At 55.2% G+C, this 22,031-nt stretch overlaps 4 protein-coding genes across 4 annotated transcripts; 3 read left to right on the forward strand and 1 right to left on the reverse strand.

Annotated features, from left to right (window-relative positions):
• Positions 1–234: 234 nt before the first annotated feature.
• On the forward strand, positions 235–10,925 carry NOP9 (NOP9 nucleolar protein). Its single transcript, XM_004584721.2, has 10 exons — positions 235–500; positions 2,004–2,477; positions 4,084–4,194; positions 4,398–4,539; positions 4,661–4,853; positions 8,996–9,136; positions 9,538–9,666; positions 9,879–10,115; positions 10,324–10,429; positions 10,675–10,925. Exons 1-10 carry the CDS (start codon positions 257–259, stop codon positions 10,830–10,832), a joined length of 1,935 nt encoding a protein of 644 aa, XP_004584778.2. The 5' UTR covers positions 235–256; the 3' UTR covers positions 10,833–10,925.
• A 33-nt stretch (positions 10,926–10,958) lies between these two features.
• Positions 10,959–13,470, reverse strand: CIDEB (cell death inducing DFFA like effector b). Its single transcript, XM_004584722.4, has 5 exons — positions 13,341–13,470; positions 12,961–13,102; positions 12,016–12,165; positions 11,612–11,802; positions 10,959–11,467 (listed from the first exon to the last, which is right to left on the reverse strand). Exons 1-5 carry the CDS (start codon positions 13,460–13,462, stop codon positions 11,332–11,334), a joined length of 741 nt encoding a protein of 246 aa, XP_004584779.3. The 5' UTR covers positions 13,463–13,470; the 3' UTR covers positions 10,959–11,331.
• Positions 13,471–16,245: 2,775 nt separating this feature from the next.
• On the forward strand, positions 16,246–18,082 carry LTB4R2 (leukotriene B4 receptor 2). Its single transcript, XM_004584723.2, has 2 exons — positions 16,246–16,344; positions 16,739–18,082. Exon 2 carries the CDS (start codon positions 16,759–16,761, stop codon positions 17,836–17,838), a length of 1,080 nt encoding a protein of 359 aa, XP_004584780.2. The 5' UTR covers positions 16,246–16,344; positions 16,739–16,758; the 3' UTR covers positions 17,839–18,082.
• A 1,155-nt stretch (positions 18,083–19,237) lies between these two features.
• LTB4R (leukotriene B4 receptor) lies at positions 19,238–21,865 on the forward strand. Its single transcript, XM_058666268.1, has 2 exons — positions 19,238–19,915; positions 20,419–21,865. Exon 2 carries the CDS (start codon positions 20,447–20,449, stop codon positions 21,494–21,496), a length of 1,050 nt encoding a protein of 349 aa, XP_058522251.1. The 5' UTR covers positions 19,238–19,915; positions 20,419–20,446; the 3' UTR covers positions 21,497–21,865.
• Positions 21,866–22,031: the final 166 nt, after the last annotated feature.

Here is a 22,031-nt window from a genome sequence, read left to right on the forward strand (position 1 = left end):
GTTCAGTGCTGCTCTGGAAGCACTCTCCTTCAGGAGGAGGCGGGGTTCCCACAGCTGCAGGCGGCGGCCGTGGGCGGGGACAGGGCGTGGCGACCGTCAGGACACGCCCACAGGTCCTCTCCGGGACGTCGCACGTCTATGACGTATCCCCGGCACCCAGAGTGGCTGCCTGTGTGAACCCGTCACTTGCGGGAATCTGTCCCCGGCGGCTGGAACGTCGTGCTGTTAAGGAAGGCCGAGCGGGATCTGAGCACGCATGGGGCTGGGTCCGCGCTCCCCTCACCCCAACAAGGCGGGGCGCCGACTCGCAGCTGGTCGTAAACGAGGACGCGGGGCTGAGGGGTCGGGGCGCGCCCCGCCAGGCCGCAGACAGCAGCTCCCCGAGGGGCGCTCGGAGCCGGCTTCAGATGCGCACCCCCACTTGAGCCCCGAAGCCCTTGGCTATTTCCGCCGGGCCCTGTCGGCGCTGAAGGAGGCTCCTGAGACCGGAGAAGAACGAGGTTAGCAGACAGTCCAGGAGGGTGAGGAGGCTTTCCAGAGTTCCTCGGGTGTGGGCACTTTATCTGCATCCCCAGGTTCTCTTGGTCTCCGTACAGTGCGAGGCCTTTGGTTTGTGATGGAACGTAACGTTGTCCTTTTCTCAAAACCTTGTTTTTAAAAATTATGTTAGATATTTATTTTAAAGTATCCCTTCTGGTCCCGGCGTGGTAGCCTATTGGCTGAAGTCCTCGCCTTGCACGCGTTGCGGGTACATAATCTTCCTGGTCCATTTCCCTTCCAGCTCCCTCCCTGTGGCCTGTAAAAGCAGTCGAGGATAGCCCAAGCCTTGGGACCCTGCACCCATGTGGGAGATCCGGAAGAAGCTCCTGGCTTCAGATCAGCTCAGCTCTGGCTGTTGGGAGTACTGGGGAGTGAACCAGTGGATGGGAGATCTTTCTGTCTGTATCTTCCACTCTGTGTAAATCTGACTTTCCGATAAAAAATAAATCTAAAAAAAGCAAGTATTCCTACTTTGAGAGTGAGAGAGACCTTCCATCTGCTGGTTCACTCCCTAAACGGCCACAGCTGGCAGGGCTGAGTCAGGTTGAAGCCAGGAGCCAGGAACTTAACTTGAATCTCCCACATGTCTGCAGGGTCCCAAGCACTGAGAAGGGAGTCAGGTAGGGAGTGAGGTAGCTGAGACTGGACCCCGGACCTAGAGATGATACTGGTATTGCAAATGGTGACTTTCCCAGCTACTCCACAATGCCAGAACCTCAGTTTTTTTTATTGTCTGTTTTATTTTATTTTTTTTAAAGATTTATTTTTATTACAAAGTCGGATATACAAAGAGGAGGAGAGACAGAGAGGAAGATCTTCCGTCCGATGATTCACTCCCCAAGTGAGCCACAACGGGCCGATGCGCGCTGATCCGAAGCTGGGAGCCAGGAACCTCTTCCAGGTCTCCCACGTGGGTGCAGTGTCCCAATGCATTGGGCCGTTCTCGACTGCTTTCCCAGGCCACAAGCAGGGAGCTGGATGGGAAGTGGAACTGCCGGGATTACAACCGGCGCCCATATGGAATCCCGGCACGTTCAAGGCGAGGACTTTAGCCGCTAGGCCATGCCACCGGGCCCTGTTTTATTTTGTTTTAAGAATTCTGTATTTTTACTGGAATTGTGGAGTTACCGAGAGCAGGAGATACAGAATAAATAAGCTCTTCCAACTGCTGGTTCACTTCTCATGTAACTGCAGTGGCAAGAGCTGGATCAGTTTGAAGTTAGAAGCCAGGAACTTCTTCTCGGTCTCCTGAGTGGGTGCGGGGTCCCAAGGCTTTGGGCTATCCTCTACTACTTTTCCAGGCCACAAACAGGGAGCTGGATGGGAAATGGAGCAGTCGGGACACGAACCGGTGCCCATATGGGAGTGCAGCACCGCAAGTTGGAGGGTCAATGTGCTGCACCACCAGACCTGCTTCCCTTAGTTTCTTTTAAATGCCAGTGTTTGTTTTCTCGCCTTTGCAGAGCTGATGGTGCACAACATTCTGAAGGAAGTGGAGACTCAGGCCCTAGCCTTGGCCACGAGCAGGACTGGCAGCGAGGTGCTGCAGGAACTGCTGGGCTTCAGTCCCCTGAAACCTTTCTGTCGAATATGGGCTGCTCTGCACCCCAATCTACGCTCTGTGGCCTGTCATCGGTGTGGGGTCCATGTCCTACAGAGTGCTTTGCTGCAGCTACCTCGGCTGCTGGGGAGTCCTGCACGGAAGGAGGAGGACGATGAAGTTGATGAGGAGGAGGAGAAGATGACAGCTGGGGTGGACTGTACCCTGGAGACCTTGGAGGAGCTGGTCCTGGGCCTGGCGGCCGAAGTGTGTGATGATTTTCTTTTCTACTGTGGAGACACACACGGCAGCTTCATGGTGAGGACTCTGCTTCAGGTGTTAGGAGGAGTTCTCGTGGAGTCAGAGCGAGCCAGGCCCTGGAGCTCTCAGGCCTCTGGTAAGTATTATAGGAGCAGGAAGGAGAGTTTAGGAGGCAGAGAGTAAGCTGGGAAGTAAGTCTTCAGAGGGAGCTTGAGCCGGAAGAATTGGCAGTGAGATTAGAGATGTGTAGTAGATAAAAAAATGAAGTGTGTGTAGAGGCCCAGGGTTAAGGGTATGTGGATGTGTTTAGGGGACAGCTTAAGAATGAGGCAAAAGGGCCCAGCACGGTAGACTATTAGACTTTCGCGCTCTGGGATTCTATATGGGCGCTGATTTGTGCCCTAGTGGACGGCCCAAGGCCTTGGGACCCTGCACACTGGTGGGAGACCTGGGGGAGGCTTCAGGATTTAAACATGCCAGCAGGTCCCCAAGATTATCAAGGGTGAGGCAATAGTGTTCTTTGGCCGTATGAACCACCGGAGACAAGCTGGTGAGGAATGTCCACTTTATTATGCATGGGTTACAACTTTTAAAGGGTAAGAAAGGGGAGGGTAGGAGGGCATCTTCCGGCAGACCCCACCACCACCAAAGACAGTGTAATTGGCTATACGATGGTCTATCTCCCTTGACCTAGTCATGTTGGAGGTCACGACCCACATGTAGGCCTGGAAGCTGTACTTTAGGCCTTGGGCAGGAACGACAGAGGACAGAAGATGTTCCTCTCTGACTCCTCCTCTCTGTATATCTGACTTTCCAGTAAAAATAAATAAAATCTCTTAAAAATAGAATGAGGCAAGAGAAGGTAATCCATATAGAGCAATGGATTCCAAACTATTTTTTAATTTACTTATTTTTTAACTTTTTTTTGATCACTATCCATAGTGAGAAATTAAAAGGGAAGCAAGTTTTAATATGCGAGACAGGGGAGAGTGTTCTCGCACAACGGTTCGGTCCTCCCATAACTGCAGTGGCTGGGCTAGGGAAGGAGCAAGTTGGGAACCAGGCGCTCATTATAGGTCTGCCAGGCGGTAGGTGGGAACCCAGCAAGCTGAGCTGGCACCGCTACCACTGCCTCGCATTCAGCAGGAACCAGAGTCAGGCAGCAGAGCTGAGTGTTGAACCCGGGCACTCCGGGGTGAGGTGCAGGTCCAGCTGCGAGGCTAAGCCACTATCCCAGAAATGTGTGTAATTTTTGTTTTAATATGATTCAAGATGGATATGAGTGATTGTGTGAGTATGTACCTATACTGGCATAAGGCAAAAGTTTAAGAGATAATACTGTTACTGCAGTGTTCTTTTCTCATTTTGTTCTGCTCTATTAGAAGAACGCAGGTTAAGATCATTAGGTTGGCTTTATGAGACATTTGTAAGCTGTGACATGTATTTTGAGAAACTCTAGGAAGTAAGAGTAGAGAGTTGGAGCGAGGCCTGATTTGGGGATGCCTGGAGTACTCGGCTGAGGAGTTTGAACTCTCTTGTGTGGGTCATGGAGGACTGGGCCAAAACTGGAGGTTTCTCATTAGAAAAGCAGAAGCGTTGTCTCAGAGCTCCCGTCTGGGTGGCTGGCCTTATCGCGCCTTTCTGCTTCCCCAGGCCGGGTGCCTGATGCTCTGTGGAATCATTCTTCCTCCAGAGGGCAGTTGGTGACCTCCTCCCTGTACTTGTTCTTGATCTTGATCCAGAAACTCAAAGGACTGCAGCCCGGGAGTGCAAGCCAACTGATTTTGAGGTTCCTGGAACTTTCTTGAATTGCCTTCAGGACATGAGCTCTTGCTTTCTGAAGGACATTGCTGGTAAGGAGAGGACTGTGGGGAGGGTCAGAAGCTGTTTTTCTGGAGATGTTTCCCACCTAGCAGGTTGTTCCTCTTTAGACCGTGGCCTGATTGGATGTGCCAAGGCCCTCTATGTGGAGCCTCTGTGTCCATGGTTCCCTGCATATGGTTGTTAATTGTTGGAGGTGTACAGGTCATTCGGATTTTCTTGTTTCTGCCAATAGTGTTCATCACCAACAAGATCTCCAGCTTCTGCCTTCAAGTGGCCTTACAGATTCTATGCCGCAAACTGCCCCAGTCTTGTGCCCATCTTTGTAGTGCTGTGATTGGCTACCTGAGTACTCGCAATGCATCAGCAGATGGCAGGTATGGTCAGGGCCTTGACACTGGCCAAGGTTGATGGGACTGTGTGCTGTGAATGAAGTGGTGTACCTGCATTTTGGATGAAATGGAGATAAGATGGCTCACCCCCTGCTCCTGTCCCCAGCCCCCTACTGCTGTTTCTGCGAGATCAGACAAGCTCCAGGCTCCTGGAGCAGGTGCTGCTGGTGTTGGACCCCCCTCAGCTCCAGAGCCTCTTCAAGGACCACCTGCAGGGCCAGCTGCAGACCCTGGCTGCGCATCCCATTGCCAACTTCCCTTTGCAGCGCTTACTGGATGCAATCACCACGCCTGAGCTGGTGAGTCGGGAACCTGCGCTCAGTCTGCTTCTGCTAGTCCTTGCTCACTGGGGCCTTATTTTATTGTGTGCCTTCCCTTCTGCTTTGTATTCATGATGGTGTGTTGGCTGTTGGCTTAGGAACCAGAGCTGAAGATAAAGGGACTCCCATCTCAGAGAGGATTTGTTTTGACTTCTCTGAGGCATGAGCTCCAGCAGGGGACTGGCTCACAGTTTTAAGCTTGAGGTTCCATGAGCTGCACGAGTCTTGAGCATTGGACTGCGAATCCACAGGAGTGCTAGACAGTTATCAGAGCTTCACTTTCCCTTCGCTGCTCATCCCTGAAGCTGACTTCCTTGCAGTCTCATGGGATGAGTGTTGGAGTGAAACGGCAGATCTTACCTTTGCTTCTCCCTTGTGCATTTAAAGGTCCCTTCCTTCATGAGGTGACGTGTCTAAGACAGTTCCCTAGTCCTAAGTTTTGCTCCGCCAAAACAGAGTCCTGCTATTGGCAGTGCTTTTCTTCTTAACTTTACTTTTGATGATGTTTACATAGAGAAGGATGTATGCTCATGTAGACCACTGATTAGTATAGGAAAGGTGGAGGAGTAGGGAAATGTGGATGAACCATTATTTCCAATTTTCTTTTTCTTCTTCCTGTGTCTGGGGGAAGGGAGGAGAGAAGGGGAGAAGCCACACCCAGCATCCCAAAACCACATCAGAACCTGGGGATGGTGGATGGTCACCCAGTGTCATCCCAGGGTCCCTAATGTGAAGCATGTTCCGAGGGTACTGCTCAAGAGGTTTCAATAGTTCTGAAATGCTGTTGATTTTGTTGTTCCAAGGTTGAGAAAATCCTTCCAATGTCCATTGGCTAACATAGTCCACCTTAGTCTCCATTTGCCCAGATATTTGCTCTCAACACTTGACTGAGGGAGTTATCCAATTTGTTCTATTCTCCATGCTTTGCTATGGTACTGGATGTCCTCTGCAGGCCCCACTGAACTGCCATATGCCCTATTTGCATCTGGGCATTCTATCCATGGCACCGTCTTCAACAACTGAGGAGGCCCAGTTCTGAGGCATGCACTCCATGATCACCACAGACCCTGCAATTTTCTTTGTGGTTAGAGTTCTGAGTCCAGCAGTTCCATTGGGAGGGTCCCCAAAGAAACCTCATCTGAGGTAACTGCAACCTGACTCCTGTGTGTGCCAGGCAGTACAGGGTCCAGCTCAGTCCATCACCCATATCAGCCTACACACTCACTGGTGGTTGCAGTTGCTGGGTCAGTTCTGTCTCCAGACCCATCTCTTACCTAAACCAATGGATACTGTGGCCCAACCCAGCCCTGCCCACCACATGCTTAACACTCACACCAGCAGGAACTGCAACCCAGTCACAGTGACCCCATAATTCCCAATAGGCCTGCCCCCCCAGACTGGTCCAGTCTATCTTGGCATCCCATTTGGCCTTTTTTTTTTTTTAATTTATTTTTATTGCAAAGTGAGATTATATATATATAAAGAGAGAGAGAGAGAGAGAGAAAGAGAGACAGAGAGGAAGAGCTTTCGTCCAATGATTCACGTGACTGCAATGGCCAGTGCTGCGCCTATCCAAAGCCAGGAACCTCTTCCGGGTCTCCCACGCAGGTACAGGGTCCCCCACGCAGGTACAGGGTCCCAAGGCTTTGGGCCGTCCTCTACTGCTTTCCCAAGCCACAAGCAGGGAGCTGGATGGGAAGCGGGGCTGCTCGGATTAGAACTGGCGCCCATATGGGATCCTGGCGCGTTCAAGGCAAGGACTTTAGCCATTGGGCTGCTGCACTGGGTCCCCCAATTGGCTTTTATGTACACCAATAGGTGCTGTAGCCTAGCTCAGCCCAACTGACCTCTGACCCAACTGTCCAACCCACACTTATGCTGGGGCTGCATCTGCCTGTCCAGCCAGGTCCACCCCAATCCCTGGTTCTCATACTCACCAGTGGGAGTTGCAGCCCATCAGAGAGATGCTCATAGTTTCCCTAATGAGCCCACTCTCAGCCCCAGATCTTGCACCTTCCAGGTGGTTCTGCAGTCTAGCTTGACAGGACTTGCCCCCATTCCCAACATTTGCCGGCCTGTACTGTGACAACCAACCAACCTGCACTTACTCTGACTTAGGCATGAACCAGTAGATAAGGTCGCTTAGCCCAGCCTGGCTCTCCCCCTAACCCAGCTCACATACAGGCTAGTGGATGTTGTAGCCTTGCCCAGCCTGATTTGCCCCTGGTCCCAGTTCTCATACTCACCTGCAGGAGCAGTGGCTCAGAAGAAGAGCCCACACTGCACCGTACCAGGTTCAACCCCCGCCCCCACCCCACTCTTTAGTGTTATGTGTGCTGGTGAGTGGTATGGCCCGGTGTGGCATGGCTTGCCTTACCTCAGCATTTGCCGATGGGTGCTGCAGCCTAGCCCAATCTGGACTGCCCCCACTCCTGGCCCTAATTTGAACTAACTGGTGTTGTAGCCCAACCTAACCTTTCCTGTACCCTATCCTGTTCCTCCTGTCTGCTAGTAGGTGCTATGAACTGGCTCAGCCTGGCCTGCTCCCAGACCTGACCCACACATATGCTGGAGGGTACCGTAACCTGTCCTGGTCTGGGCTACTCGCAGCCTTGGTTCTTGCATTCACCTGTGGAGACTGGGTCCTGACAGAGGAGTTTCCTAAGCTCCTCTATCAGGTCTTCTCCCAGTGGCAGATCTTGTGCATACCAGTGGGTGCTTGGCCTAGCCTGACTTGTCCTACCTCCTGTCCTGGCAGGAACAGTGACCTTGCCTGTCTGGCCCACACCCATTTTGGCTCTTACTGTTGGGTGCTACAGCCCAGCCATGCCTAGCCCACCCCACAGACCCAGGTTTTGTATGGTATAGCGGGTGCCTGAGACCTAGCCCAGGTCATGCCACACCTACTCTGGCTCATGTGAACACCAGTGGGTGCTGGAGCCTAGCCCAGTCTGGCACACCTCAGACCCAGTCACAACCCTGCTAAGATATACTGCAGTCATGTCCAACCCCCATTTTGGCTCTTGTGCTCACCGGTGGGAACCATAACTCAGCTGGGGCGTCCCCTTAGCTCCCTGACCAGGCCTGCCTCCAGCCACAGATCTTGCGTGTGCCAGTGGTTGCCCTGACCCACAAAGCATAACCCATCCTCCGTCTTGGCCTTTACCATCGAGTGCTACAGACTGGCACTCCCAGCCCACCTCCAGTCCCAACTCTCACTGGTGAGTCCACGCTGCAGTTTTGCCCTCCCCAGTTTGCCCCCACCCATAGCTTTCCCGCAAACCTGTAGGTGTGATAGCCTAGCCTAGCATTACCTGCGTTCCAGCGTGACTCCTGCACTTGCCAGTGTGCTAAGATTTGGCCCAGCCCAGCTGGTTAGTGTTGTGGCCCAGCCTAATGTGACCCATCCCCTATTCTGATACTGGCAGGTATGCCCCCAGCCCTAACTTTTGTGTGCGCCGATGGGTGGTGGTCAGCAGTAGTTGATGCTAACTAGTCCAGCTCAGGTCTTCCACATGGATGAACCAGAAAAGTCCTCTAGTTTCCCTCCAAACTGCTTGGCCTTGGCCCCTTTGCTAACCTGCAAGTACAGTGGCCTTGTTGGCAAAAGTGATTTTTCACCTGTAATGTACTCCCTCAGTGATCTCCACTCCCATACATCTTATACCCCCCTTCCCTGATCAGCCCACAGCCCCCGTGCCCATGAGTGCATGGGTTTCCCATCCCAGTGTTCTGGCATGGTGACATCCTGGCCTAATGCCCTGCCCACCTGCCCAGGACCCCAGATCCAGTCCTCTGACACACCTGACAGCCTGGGATGCTACACACTCCATCCAGCCGGGATTCAAGTATGTTAATGAGTCCCCAAGCCCAGGATTCTAGCATATCATGCCAGCATGCCAGCCTGGGGCCCTAACCCCACCTCCTCCCTCGCCTGCCTGGAACCCAAATATGCGTGGGAGTTTCCAGGCCCACTCCACTCCACCAGCCCCCAGCACAAAGCCCCAAGGCCCCCAGAGGCCACCTAGGCACCCAGTGGAAGTGAGGCCACAGTGTTTTCCTGTTTTCAGCAGGAAGATTGTACAGAATGCCAAACATTTTTCATCCCTGTTTCTCCTCAGCTGTCTGCTGTGTTTGAGGAGCTGAGCCCTGCCCTGGAAGCAATATTTGCTCAAGGTCACCCAGGAGTGGTCGTTGCCCTGGTGGGGGCCTGCTGCAGAGTTGGAGCCCACCAAGCCAAGGTCTTAGAGCTGCTATTGGAGGTGAGTGGGTGTCACCTGCAGTCCATCTGTGCCTTTTGTCCAAACCTACTGCTAGGACTGAACTAATTCTTCAGTCACTTTCCTCTGGGAACACAAGAGGACTACTGCTGAGGGACTTCACAAGCCTGGGTAGAGTGAGACCCAAGCCATCTCACAGCCTGGGGATGAAAGTGTTCTCCCAGGGTGGAGAGAGGGTTGCTATAAGGGATGCCTCTTTATTCACTCCCTGTTGTGCGTTCTGAGGCCAGGCACATAGCAGGGCCAGTAGGATCCTGTCCTTGTGGAGCTCACACTTTGTGGAGTTGGACCTTCTCATCTTTCCTGAATGTCTGCCCTGTTCAGAAAGTTGAGGTCAAGGGTTGGGGCGTTCTTAAATTCCTCCTGTTGTGTTTTCCCTCCAGGCGTTCCACTGTGCAGAGCCCTCATCCCGGCAAGTGGCCTGTGTGCCTCTCTTTGCTACTCTGATGGCTTATGAGGTGTACTATGGACTGGTGGAGGAGGAGGAGGGGTCAGAGCCCACGGAGCACCAGGTGAGGTAGGGGAGAGGCCCAGCCCTGACTCCTGGGAGCCAGGCACACACACACACACACACACACACACACACACACACACACACCCCTGCGTGGGAGGCCTGTCACCCCTGAGGTGAAGGTGGTGGGATATTCAACTACCCCCGGCTAGAAGTGTGCTGGCAGGCGCCCTTGCACCCCAGTTTGGTGACTTCCTGTTTCTGCATTCCCAGGAGGAAGCGGCTGCAGCCAGGGCACTGGGAGAGGTGACAGTCCTGGGATCTCTGCTGCTGCAGCATCTGCTGCACTTTTCCCACCCTGCTCTTATACTTCGGAGTCTGAGTGCCTTGACGGGACCACAGCTTCTGGCTCTGGCCCAAAGCCCTGCTGGTTCCCATGTGCTCGACGCCATCCTCACTAGCCCCTCGGTGACACGCAAGCAGCGGCGCCGCGTGCTGCAGATCCTCAAGGTTAGACTCTGGCTTCTGATTCCCCACCACCTGCTGTTCAGAGACCATGGGCTGCCCTCATGATGTACCTTCAGAGCAAAGAAGAGAAGTAGTTCCTAGACTGTTTTAACCCATCCTCTAAATTCTTCTGGAACTTTTCTCTGCCTCTGCCTCAAACACCACCATTGTGGCTCCCCTAGAGAAACCTACCTTGCTTGTCTCAATGCAGGGACAGTATGTGGCGCTGGCCTGCAGTCGCCATGGCAGCCGGGTACTAGATGCCATCTGGAGTGGAGCAGCCTTGGGGGCCCGGAAGGAGATTGCAGCTGAACTGGGTGAGTACCCACACCACTGGTGTGTTTCTGGGCTTTGTGTTCTCTTACCCACATAGCTGGGCGACTGAGGAGTGGGCTTCACAAGTAGTCTTGGTCATGGCTTCTGAGCAGGCTGCTCTCGCCCTTCCTCTAATTGCTTGTGCCATCCTCTGCTTCCAGCATTCTGTCCTTTAGAGAATGGGGTGTTCCCCTATCCTGTCTCTGTGGGGGTGAGGTGATGCTAACTATGAACCATTCCTTTGCAGGGGAGCGGAACCAGGAGCTAGTAAGAGACCCCTTTGGCCACCATGTGGCTCGAAATGTGTCTCTGACCACTTTCCTGAAGCGGCGAGAGGCTTGGGAGCAGCAACAAAGCACAGTGGCCAAGCGCAGGCGGGCACTGAACTCCATACTGGAAGACTGAGGCCTTTGGAGCTGGGCTGGGGAGGGTGCAAGGAGGTATCCAGCATCGGAGACCAAAGTTCTTACTAGTAAACATTTTTATATTTTTATTGAAGATGCCTTTGTTAGTTTTCATGGGAAGAGTACAGCAAAGTGAAAACCTGAAGGTGAAGTCAGAAAGGGCTGTGACCAGCCTCCTGGAGAGCTTAGAGCAAGAGGAGTTGGAGAGGAGCTAGATGTGGCAGCCATTGAGATGGGGTCAGATGCCGGGGACAGTCCTGTAGCCTTGCAGGACAGTGGGAGGCTGGAAACGTGGCTAGGCCGGGACTACATCTTTTTGGCAAAAGGCATACAGGGCTGGGCGTGAGGTATTATGTTAGCAGATTTTCTCACTGCTGGGTCAGAGGACGGTGGGACATTAGGTGAGTTTTCTTTCCTGCAGGTGGCAAAACCTGCCACTCTCACAGTCCTCACAGTGCCATCCTGGGAATGAGCCTGGAGGCAGACACCCAAGTCGCTTCTCAGGAATGGAGGCGACTGTGCCACTGCCGCGGCCATTGCTCGGCCCCCTCCACCAACTGACGAAGGGCGGAGGAGATTCCCAGCAACACGTGGCCCAGGCCTTGCAGCAGCGAGGATGTCCAGCGAAGGAGCTCCCTGCAGGACAGATGAAAAGGGTTCAGATGGTCAGGGGAAGCCGGCAGGAGGCCAGGGAACAGGACAGGTGATTGAGGGCCAAATGGGTGCAGGAGAAGGAATCAGGACTTTCCAGTTGTCAGGGATGACATGCTGATCTCTGACCTGAGGACTTTTTTGGGGCCAAGGCCTTGGAAGTCGCAACTCATGGTGTAGAGCCCATAGAAGGTGGCTTTGATGTTGAGGCTGCCGAAGAGGTCGCGAGGGTTTTGCTTGTACACGTCAAAGGTGATGCGCGCGATGTCCTTGCTGTTCTTTGGCTTTTCCCGGCCCAGGCCATAGGACAGCACCCCACCCTGCAAGGCCCCCAGGCCACACAGTGAACGATTAACCCAGACACTCAACATGGATCCCTCTTAGCACTGAGTCACACCCACTCTCGCCTGGACTATGTGTCCACTGTGTGCTGTCCTTGACCATGCCACAGCTCTCCCAGTGCCTCTACTCCCAGGGTCAAGATCATGCATGACAAGTGGTTTAGGGAGCTATAAAGGGGTGGTGGGCCTCACCCTGAGGGGGCTCCAGCTCTGGCCTGACTCCAACACCATCAGGCACGTGTCATCCTCTAGGAGCTGGAAGAAGTCCTCGCTCTCCACAGCCGTTCCATCTTCCTCCAGCACCAGTGACAGCGTTCCACTCAGCAACAGGGTCTCTAGGGCCTGTCCAGTGGCAGGAGGTGAGAGGGAAGTGGCCAGTTTCATGCTGTGCCCACACCTGCAACCCAGCATCTATGAATTGGCCCTAGATACCCATTGATAGCCCAGCTCTGCCTCCCAGGACATTGCCATCTGTTCTGAAGGCTGAAACTCTCAGGGTTCTCTGATACCTAGGGGTACCTCACTAGGGGCTGGCCCTTTGTCCTGTTTATTCCTACCCTGCCACCCTATCTCCTTCTACTGCTCCACTCCCCCCAACCACCCCTGTATCAGAAAGGAAAAACCAACTGGGTTTCCTGAATCCATCCTGTCGTCTTCCCTCTTTTCCCACTAGAGTCATTTTCGGTAACAATGATGTTTAAATTACTTGAATCCTGCCTTTACCAGTATCCATTAGGAGCACTTTATATATGTTCTCCTCTTGCACTCCTTTTCATGACCCTAATAGGCTGTGCATTGTTGCACCCATTTTGTAGAAAAAGCTGAGGTTTTAATGGGGTGAATAACTTCCTGGTTAACAATTGGCAGCAACAAGGTTTGAACTTGGGTTGGCATACAAATTACTATTCCATACTGACTTTGGAATTCCATGCCTCCAACCCTCTGCCCACTGTTTTCCCTACTCGCAAAGTATACGGCTCTACTTAGAAAATAAGTGAACCAACAGTGGAAGTTTTGGGTTTACCCCACTGTTCTTAGCTCTCAGAAAGGGGCAGCTGGGTGGCTAAAGCCCTTCCTGCGTCATTGTCCCAAATTGTCATCCTAAGCCATCCCTCCTTCCAAAACCCAGGCACTCACCTTATCAAGCAGTTCCTGCCGGGTGGCAGCTGTCAGCCCCTTCCGCAAGGAACGCTTGTGGTCACAGACACGGAAAGGCCGTGGTGAGGGCGCTGAGGTCCACACCCGCCGGCCAAGCTCCGAGCTCATGCTGGATACGGACCTGGTAGTTGGGAAAAAGGTTTGAGAGGGAACCTCAGGGACTTGGTGAGATGAGAGGGATGATAAAACTGGGAGGGTTAAGGAGTGGGGAGGGGGCTAGGCTTGTGGATAAGCCAAAAGAGTTGGGGAGACCATAGGGTGTGGGCCAGACCAAGCCTACTGTGAGGCGAGGAGGGGATGGAGCAAGCTGTCCGGTTGTGTGCCGGCTGTGTGGGATGGGCAGGAGGGTTACAAGTTACCTGAGCAGGCCTCCAGCGGAGGGCTTCAGGGCTGAGAGATACTCCATGGTGGACCAAGGAGTGGTGTGGCTTTGCAACTGCTGGGCTCTGTGGCTCTCGCTATGCTGGGGCTCAAGTGGCATTTTCTGTGACAAAGCTGGAGTCAGCCCTGGTGAGGTGCCGATGAGTCAGGCCCGGACTCTGACCCTCCGGCTCAGCCAGGCAGAGGGACAAAGTCCAGGGGGAGGGGAAACGGTAGGGTAGAAGGGGTGTCCAGCCAAAGCTGGAAAGGCTTGTGTATGTAACTGGTGGGGGGGGCTGACAGAAATGAAGTGAAAGGCTGGAACGTGACCACAGGTTTTAATTCTCTGGAGGATTTCTAGGGACAGCCTCTGACTCTTGGTAGTGTGTGACTTTTGGGCTGCTGACTACTGGAGAAGCCACAAGCTACAGCTTCTGGCAGAGGCTGGGCTGGGAGTGTGAAAATGGGCTGCAGTGGGCAGAACTTGGAGAAGATGAGCGCTCCCTCTTATCCACAGTGTCTGGGATACTGAGGGGAGAGAAGGGATCTGATCCATAGATCCGGAGTTCCGGATCCCATCCGGGATCCTGGCCTCTCTGCTTGGTGGAGGGGAGGAACTGGCTCCACATTTGCTGGCTTCATTCTCCAAAGCTGCCTATCAGCAACTGGAGTAGCCATCTTTCTTTGACCTTTTTCCTTTTGCCTTTAGAACTTCAGCTTTAAAAAGTTATTTATTTGAAAGCCAGAGAGAAGAGACAGAGAGAGAGAGTTATCTTCCCTCCCACTGTTCACTTCCCAAATTGCTGCAAAGGCTGGAGCTGGGCTGGGCTATAGGCAGGAGCCTGGAATGCCACCTGGGTTTCCCATGTGAGTGGCAGGAACCTAAGCACTTGGGCCTCTTGTTTTTGCTTTCTCAGACACATTGGCAGAGAGCTGGATGGGAATTGAAGCAGTGGGACTTGAACCAGCATTCTGGATATGAGATGCAGGCTTTGCGGGCAGTGGCTTAATGCACTATGTCACAACGCCAACCCCAGGGTCCAAGTCTGGTCTCATCTGCAGCTGTGATAACAGCTGCATGGACACTCTGACTCACTGGCAGGTAACTCCTCAAATGAGAGCCAGCTGTGCTTTCCTGCCCTGGGAGCCTGTCAGGTCTCCCGGATCCCTTGTGCTTTGTCTGTGCCCTGCCTGGGAAGCACAGTTCTCTGCTTTCTCTGTGTCTGTGGCCAACCTCATTTCTCCTGCAGCCTTGAGCCCGAGCTTGGTCCTTGAACATGTCCAGCCACTGATAAACATGTGTGGGTCACTTTCTAAAAACACTGAAAGAAACTAGCTTTAGCCTTGAGCCCAATCCCTTAAACTCCCTGTCCTGACCTCCTTGTCGCAGACATACCTCAGTGGAACTCATTGTCTGTGGTGAGGCAACTATAGGCCACTTTCTGAATTCCTCTACTAAGTACTTTGGACCAGTCACCCTGACAGTTAGCACTTCTTTGTTAGCTCCAAGCTCCATGTTGGAACGGTTTGGGGCACAAGAATTCTCCAGCTGCTGCTAATGGGGGCAGCCTGGATGGAAAGTGCTTTGTTGGGAGCCATGAAAGCTCAGAGAGCCCCTGACAGGCTGAGAGTATAGGGCTGATCATGCCTCCGGGGTAGTCCTCAAACCTGTGGAATGTCTCCCTTCTCTGTCCTGAGCATTCTGCATCCGTCAGAGGTCCCTAAGACTTATGGAAGGGACTCAACACCTGCTGTCCCCTCCTCCTCCCATAGATGACCCTCCAAATCGAGGTTTTCCTGTCCCCAGACCCTTGCCCCCAGCTCTTGGTTGGAGGAACCCCAAGTAAGGCAGTGCTCCTGGTGTCCTCAAGCCCATGGAACACTGATTCTGGCTGTTGACTGGTCCAAGGCCTTAGTGTTCACTTTTGCTTCAGCTGTATGCATCAGCTAACTCTCCCTCAAATGGCTTCATGTCCAAGCTTTGCCTGAGCGCTCCACAAGAGAGGACATCTCAGCCTATCTCCTCCATAGCACCCTTCCTTTCTGTGGTCTGCATGCCGGAGAAGCCCTGTCCTCCCCAGCACCTAGCACCATGCCTTTGACTGAAGAGTTTGTCCTTGGGTCCGGCATGATGGCCTAGTGGCCAAAGTCCTCGCCTTACATGTGCTGGGATCCCATATGGGCACCGGTTCGTATCCCAGTTACTCCACTTCCCATCAAGCTCCCTGCTTGTGACCTGGGAAAGCAGCTGGGGACGACCCAAACCCTTGGGACCCTACACCCACACATGGGAGAACTGGAAGAGGCTCCTGCTTCCTGGCTTCGGATTGGCTCAGCTCTGGTCATTGCAGCCATTTAGGGAGTGAACCAGTGGTCAGACGCAAGATCTTTTTGTCTACTCCCTGTAAATCTGACTTCTCAAGAAAGATAAATAAATCTAAAAAAGAAAAGTCTGCCCTTAATAGCCTAGGGGGAGCTCTGAGGGTAGAGTGACTTGGCTGGGTCTACATCAAGTGATGGGAGGTGTAGGAGGGAGCTGGGGACAGAGGGGGAACTTAGCCTAGCCAGGAGGCTGCTAATGGGTGGGCCTTGTGTTGCTCTGTGTCATCTGCTTTGCAGGCCAGAGGGGCCAGAAAACAGTGGAAGAGGGCTGGAGGAGTGGGCAGGCATGAGGGCAGAAGTAGACCCTAAGCTCAGACATCAGTAGAGTGTGCCTCCTCCACGGCCAGGGAAACTGGGCTGCACTCCTCCAGCTCAGCCTGTTCCCTGGAGAGGCAGGCTCCTACAGGCCTGGGTGTGTAAGCCCTAGAAGGGCCAGGATGAGGGAGGGGCCCCGTGGGAAAGACCAGGAATGAGCCCCATCTTGTCCCTCCCTCTGCTGGCCTCACCCTCTTGCAAACGTGACAGGCACAAAGCGCAAGTAGGCACTTCACTCACAGCAGCTTCGCTTCATGGCAGCCTCAGGCCCTTTGCTGGACACCTGTCCTTGTTTGTGACGGCTGGGTAAGTGGATCTGCCCATGCTCCCTGACTCCCCACCACACACACTGGCCCTGAGGTTTAAAGGACGGGGCTGGGCACAGAAGGAAAGCCCAGGCTAGCAGGAAGGGAAGATGGAGATAGTTGACAATGTGGGTGAGGGCTAGGAATTCCGGGAAGGAGCCTGGAGCAGGAGGGCTCATCTAACCCAGAGCCGGGGATCTGGGCTCCAAGGAGCAGGGTGGGAGCCAGGGTCTTCAGGGGAGACAGGGCTTCCAGCCAGAAAAGAGGGAGGAGGCAGGCAGCAAGTTAGGGGAGGCACAGTCCCTTCTAAACCCAGCAGGTGGGCAGCTGCCTCACAGGCCAGCCGGCTTCCCTCCTGGCTCCCAGCCCTGAATGCCCGCTGTGCCCCCTTGCAGCCCCCCACTGGCACAGAAGGATGACGCCCTGCTACAGTCCCCCCGGGAACGAGACGCTGCTGAGCTGGAAGGCCTCGCGGGCCACAGGCATGACCTTCCTGCTGCTGGCCGCACTGTTCGGGCTGCCGGGCAACGGCTTCGTGGTGTGGAGCTTGGCAGGCTGGCGTCCAGCGCAGGGGCGGCCGCTGGCGGCCACGCTCGTACTGCACCTGGCGTTGGCCGACGGCGTGGTGCTGCTGCTCACGCCGCTCTTCGTGGCCTTCCTGGCCGGGCAGGCGTGGCCTCTGGGCCAGGCGGGCTGCAAAGCTGTGTACTACGTGTGCGCTCTCAGCATGTACGCCAGCGTGCTGCTCACAGCGCTGCTCAGCCTGCAGCGCTGCCTGGCCGTTACGCGCCCCTTCCTGGTGCCCCGGCTGCGCAACCCGGCCCTGGCACGTCGCCTGCTGCTGGCCGTCTGGCTGGCCGCCCTGCTGCTCGCCCTGCCCGCCGCCCTCTACCGACACCTCTGGGGGGACCGCGTGTGCCAGCTATGCCACCCGTCGCGGAAGCACGCCGCCGCGCACCTGGGCCTGGAGACGCTCACGGCCTTCGTGCTGCCTTTCGGGCTGGTGCTCAGCTGCTACGGCGTGACACTGACGCGGCTGCGGGCCGTCCGCTGGCGCTCGGGCCGGCGTGGCACCCGCGTGGGCCGCCTCGTGAGCGTCATCGTGCTGGCTTTCGGCTTGCTCTGGGCCCCCTACCACGCGGTCAACTTAGTGCAGGTGGCGGCCGCGCTGGCTCCACCCGAGGGGACCTTGGCCAGGCTGGGCGGCGCGGGCCAGGCGGCGCGGGCTGGCACCACCGCCTTGGCCTTCTTCAGCTCCAGCGTCAACCCGCTACTTTACGTTTTTACAGCCAGGGACCTACTGCCCCGCGCCGGTCCGCGTTTCCTCATGAAATTCTTCGAGGGCTCTGCGGAGGCCCGAGGCGGGGCCAGCCGCTCCAGGGAGGGGACCATGGAGCTCCGAACGACCCCTCGGCTACAAGTGGTGGGCCAGGGCCAGGGCAACGGGGATCCTGGGGGCGGCCAGCAGAGGGACAGTCAGGAATGGGACCCTTGACCCTTGCAACCACCCCGATCTTCCCCACCCCCTGCCCGTCCGGGAGCATCTAGGACCTTCCTCTGAGGGAGGTTTGGCTTGTGTGTTTGGAGCAGGCCCGTTGCCTGCAGGATGGTGGGTATCCACGTGCCCAAGCCGCTGGCTCCTCTGCCAGTAGCCATGTTTGCGAAACACTCCGGGAAGCCATAAGGTGATGACCTAAGTGCATTCCTTGTGGTGGTTCATCATTCCTGAGTTACATACTCACCCCACCTGGTTCCCTGGTTCCACTCACTCAGGCCTTTGCTGAGCCTGGCCCTGCCTCTGGAAGGAAAGGGAGAAAGAGGAAACGAAAGCACTGGGGCTTAGGGGGGGCAATGGGGGGCTCTTGGGGAAGCAACGGTTTCCAAGACACTGGCTCCAGACCTAGAAAGCAAATTTGCAGAGTTAGCTGGTTTTCCTGTCTGTCTTGTTATGATGTGGTTGTGAGAGGTACCTGTAAGGAGTGGGCAGAGTAGGGCCCACTGTGCTTCTTCAGTGTGTTTGACCTTGTCCCCAAAGGTCAAAAGAGTTTTACAAATGACCCCAGGGTTAGACACTGGTGATGAGAGGGTGTGGGGAAGAGGACAGGAAGTACCACCCCTTCTTTCTCTTTGCCAAGGCTGCTGGTTGCCCCTGACCGCTACGCCAACACCTGTGACCCCCCTCCCTTTTCCACTTCTGAGTCTAAAACCTGTCCTTGATCCTGGCACTTGGGATTTGGGGTTGTGTCTCAGTGGGGACATCCACATGGTCAGTGTGATGATCAACCTGTTTCACTTGGCCCCAAATGTCCTCAGTTTTAGTGTGGAGAATCCCCTGTGCCAACACCATCAGTGCCCCCAGCACACCGAGGTGGTTGCCCATGTGGGTACCCAGGCCGGCACCCCCTCAGCTTGTCCTGCAGAGACTGTTCACACATGTGCCTGCTCTGTTCCTCCCTCCCCCGCCCTGGGGCACAGGTCAAGAGAGCAAAGGAAATCCGGTCCCCAGGGTCCCTCCGTTACCAACGTTGAGAACAGAGTGGAGCTTTGAACTGGGGCAGCCGGAAGTGTGCCTAAAGTACCCAGCCATGTGGGGAGGGAGAAGAAGGGCTGTGGAAGGAGCTGGGGTCGGGGAGCAGCCTGGAGGAGAGGTGGACAGTGCTGCTCTGGGTGGCTCTGGAGCTATGAGCCTGACACTTCTATTGCAAGCACAGACTTATCACTGCCTGTGCTTCTGCAGGGTGGCATGTTGGGGAGGGGTTCCCTAATTTTCTGTTAGATTGTCCGCATCTCAAGCACCTGTGCAGTCGGAAAGCCCTGGCTCGACTCTGCCTTCAGCTCTGGCTGCAGTTTCGGTCCATTTTCTTGTCATCCTTTCATCTGTTTGATGGTTACTGGTACATGCCCATCTGGCTTCTCTTATCAGAGCGGAGAGAGTTAGGACAGTAACAAGGGTCAAGGACCGAAGGATGATGGGATCGAAGGGGGCATGAGAAACCTCCTGCGGGAGACTTCTGGAACGATGTCTCTTCATGCAGGAAAGGGTGATGAAGAGGGCCTTCAAGGGCTGCTCCCCATTCCCCCTGTGCCTTCACCCCTACTCTTGGTCCTCCTGCTCCATACAGCCTAGCTTCCACTTTCTCCATGGACATTCTTGGCCTGAAGAGTGGAGATGTTTGTAAATTGACTATCAGTATTCTGGCTTCTCAAGCCAAGCCCATTTCCCTCCCTTACTTCCATGTGGGACTCTGAATGCTGCAGTCTGCACCTGCATCTGGAGGCCACACCCTGGCTGCTTCCCCCTTTGCCTCCACACTGCCCCTTCCTGGCTTCTGCTCATTTGGCCCCATCTTCACAGGTCCTCTTCCCATGCACTGCTGCCCAGGAGCACAGGGAGGATGACTTGAGAAGGGAGGGGGTAGGCGGTCAGGAAGATGTATCTTCCTCCTCTACTGCTGCCTCCTCCCTTGTCCTGTGGTACTTCCTCTCTGGCTGACTTAACTGACAGCACCCAGAGCCAGGGCCACAGATCCAGGGGATAGGTTACTCCTTCTGGCCAGCACCTGGTGGAGCTTGTAAGTATTGGGGTGGGGGAGAGGGATGGGGAGGAGCCAGTGGGGGGAGGGTAATTGGAGCAGTCATGAGTGAAGGTGCAAAGGAGCCTCCCAAAAAATGTTGGCTGAGTGTCAAAGCCATGGGGAAAGATTTGCCCTTGTCCTCTGTCCACTGCTGTTCCAGGGCCTCCTGGTGACTTGGGGAAAGTGATGAGATCGAGGGGCCCTGCAGCTGGCAGGGGACAGAGGAGCAGCCCTGGCCAACCAGGTCTCCCAAGGGAAGATGGCTGCAGCGTGCCACTGCTGCTGCCATTGCACATATTTTGTAATTGAGCCTGTAGGCAGGAAGGGGCCCCATGGCTCAGTTAGGAAATTAATCTTTTGTAACCAGCCAGGTTTCCTTCAGGCAGGTCAGCCAGCAGCAACAGGAGGGAGGGGGCAGACTTCTGTGGAGACAGATCAAAGCCCTCAAGCTCCAGGGTCCCCTGCCCTCATATGTACCTTGGTCCACCCTCACTCTCCAGGTCCCCGCCCTCTCTGCTCACCACAGCCATGAACACTTCGTCTACTGCCACCCCGCAGACAGGGGCTGGTGTCTTTATAGCTCAGCTGTCCATCATCCTGTTGTCAGTGGCTCTGGTGGTGGGGGTGCCCGGCAACGGCTTTGTCGTGTGGAGCATCCTGAAGAGGATGCAAAAGCGCTCAGTCACTGCCCTGCTGGTGCTGAACCTGGCCCTGGCCGACCTGGCTGTGCTGCTCACCGCACCCTTCTTCCTGCACTTCCTGGCCCAAGGCACCTGGCGGTTTGGACAGGCTGGCTGCAGCCTGCTCTACTACATCTGCGGGGTCAGCATGTACGCCAGTGTCCTGATCATCACGGCCATGAGCTTGGACCGCTCACTGGCAGTGGCCCGCCCCTTTCTGTCCCAGAAGCTGCGCACCAAGTCAGTGGCCAGGTGCCTGCTGGCCGGCATCTGGGTGCTGTCCTTCCTACTGGCCACACCGGTCTTTGTATACCGCAAGGTGAACATGAGATTGGACAACAGGAGCCAGGTCTGCTTCCCAACCTACCCCAGCGAAAGCCACAGGATCTTCCATCTGCTCTTCGAGGCCCTCACAGGATTCCTGTTGCCCTTCATGGCCGTGGTGGTCAGCTACTCGGACATTGGGCGCCGGTTGCAGACACGGCACTTCCGTCGCAGCCGCCGCACCGGTCGCCTGGTGGTGCTCATCATCCTGGCATTTGCTGCCTTCTGGCTGCCTTACCACGTGGTGAATGTGGCTGAGGCATTCCGGGCACTGGCAGGCCTGGGCATGGGGATGGGGCCTACAGGCCAACGGCTGTACCTGGCACGCCATGTGCTCATTGCGCTAGCCTTCCTGAGCAGCAGCGTGAACCCCGTGCTGTATACATGCAACAGCGTTCGCCTGCTGCGCTCAACTGGCATGGGCTTCGTCGCCAAGATGCTGGAGGCCACGGGCTCTGAGGCGGGCAGCTCCCGTCGTGGGGGCACCCTGGGTCACACTGTGAAGAGTACTCCCATGTCCCCAGAGCCCGGCCCTGTGGAAAGCCTCACTGCCTCCACTAACCCTCTGGAATGAAGTGAGAAGGGTGAGGGTGGGGAAACGGGTGAAATGTGTCCCCCTCCAGCCCTAGCTGGCCTAACCGATTTGTGCCCATGTGTGAGAAGGCATGCTTTGGCCTGGCAGCATTTCTCTGAAAATCCAATTCAACCCTTAGGGTGGGGCAAGTGCTTGTGTGGGTGGGTGGAGGGGGGCGGGTAGTGCTGAGTTTGCTTGTGGGTGCCCTACCTATTGAGAGGCTTGTGTCACATCCCTTAGTTCCCCATGAGTCACAGTTGTGGAGGGGACACAGACCTAGCAATCTGGTTTGCCTCAAGCCAGGGCAGAGGTGTAGAAAAAAAACAAGGAGATCCCTATTCTGGGGGTGCTTGGTGCTCTAGACCCCGCTGACTCAATACCCCCGAGTCCCCGACCTGCAGCCCTCGCATCTTTGTCCTGCTTCCTGACCTGCCTCTGCTTTCTAGAGAACCAGGCCATCAATCAAATCTTATCCCTTAGAACACAGCACACAAGTGGATGAGTGGACATCTGTCAGTCCCTGGACATACCCTGG

This window comes from Ochotona princeps, chromosome 6, assembly GCF_030435755.1.
Source record: "Ochotona princeps isolate mOchPri1 chromosome 6, mOchPri1.hap1, whole genome shotgun sequence".
Lineage (NCBI taxonomy): Eukaryota > Metazoa > Chordata > Mammalia > Lagomorpha > Ochotonidae > Ochotona > Ochotona princeps.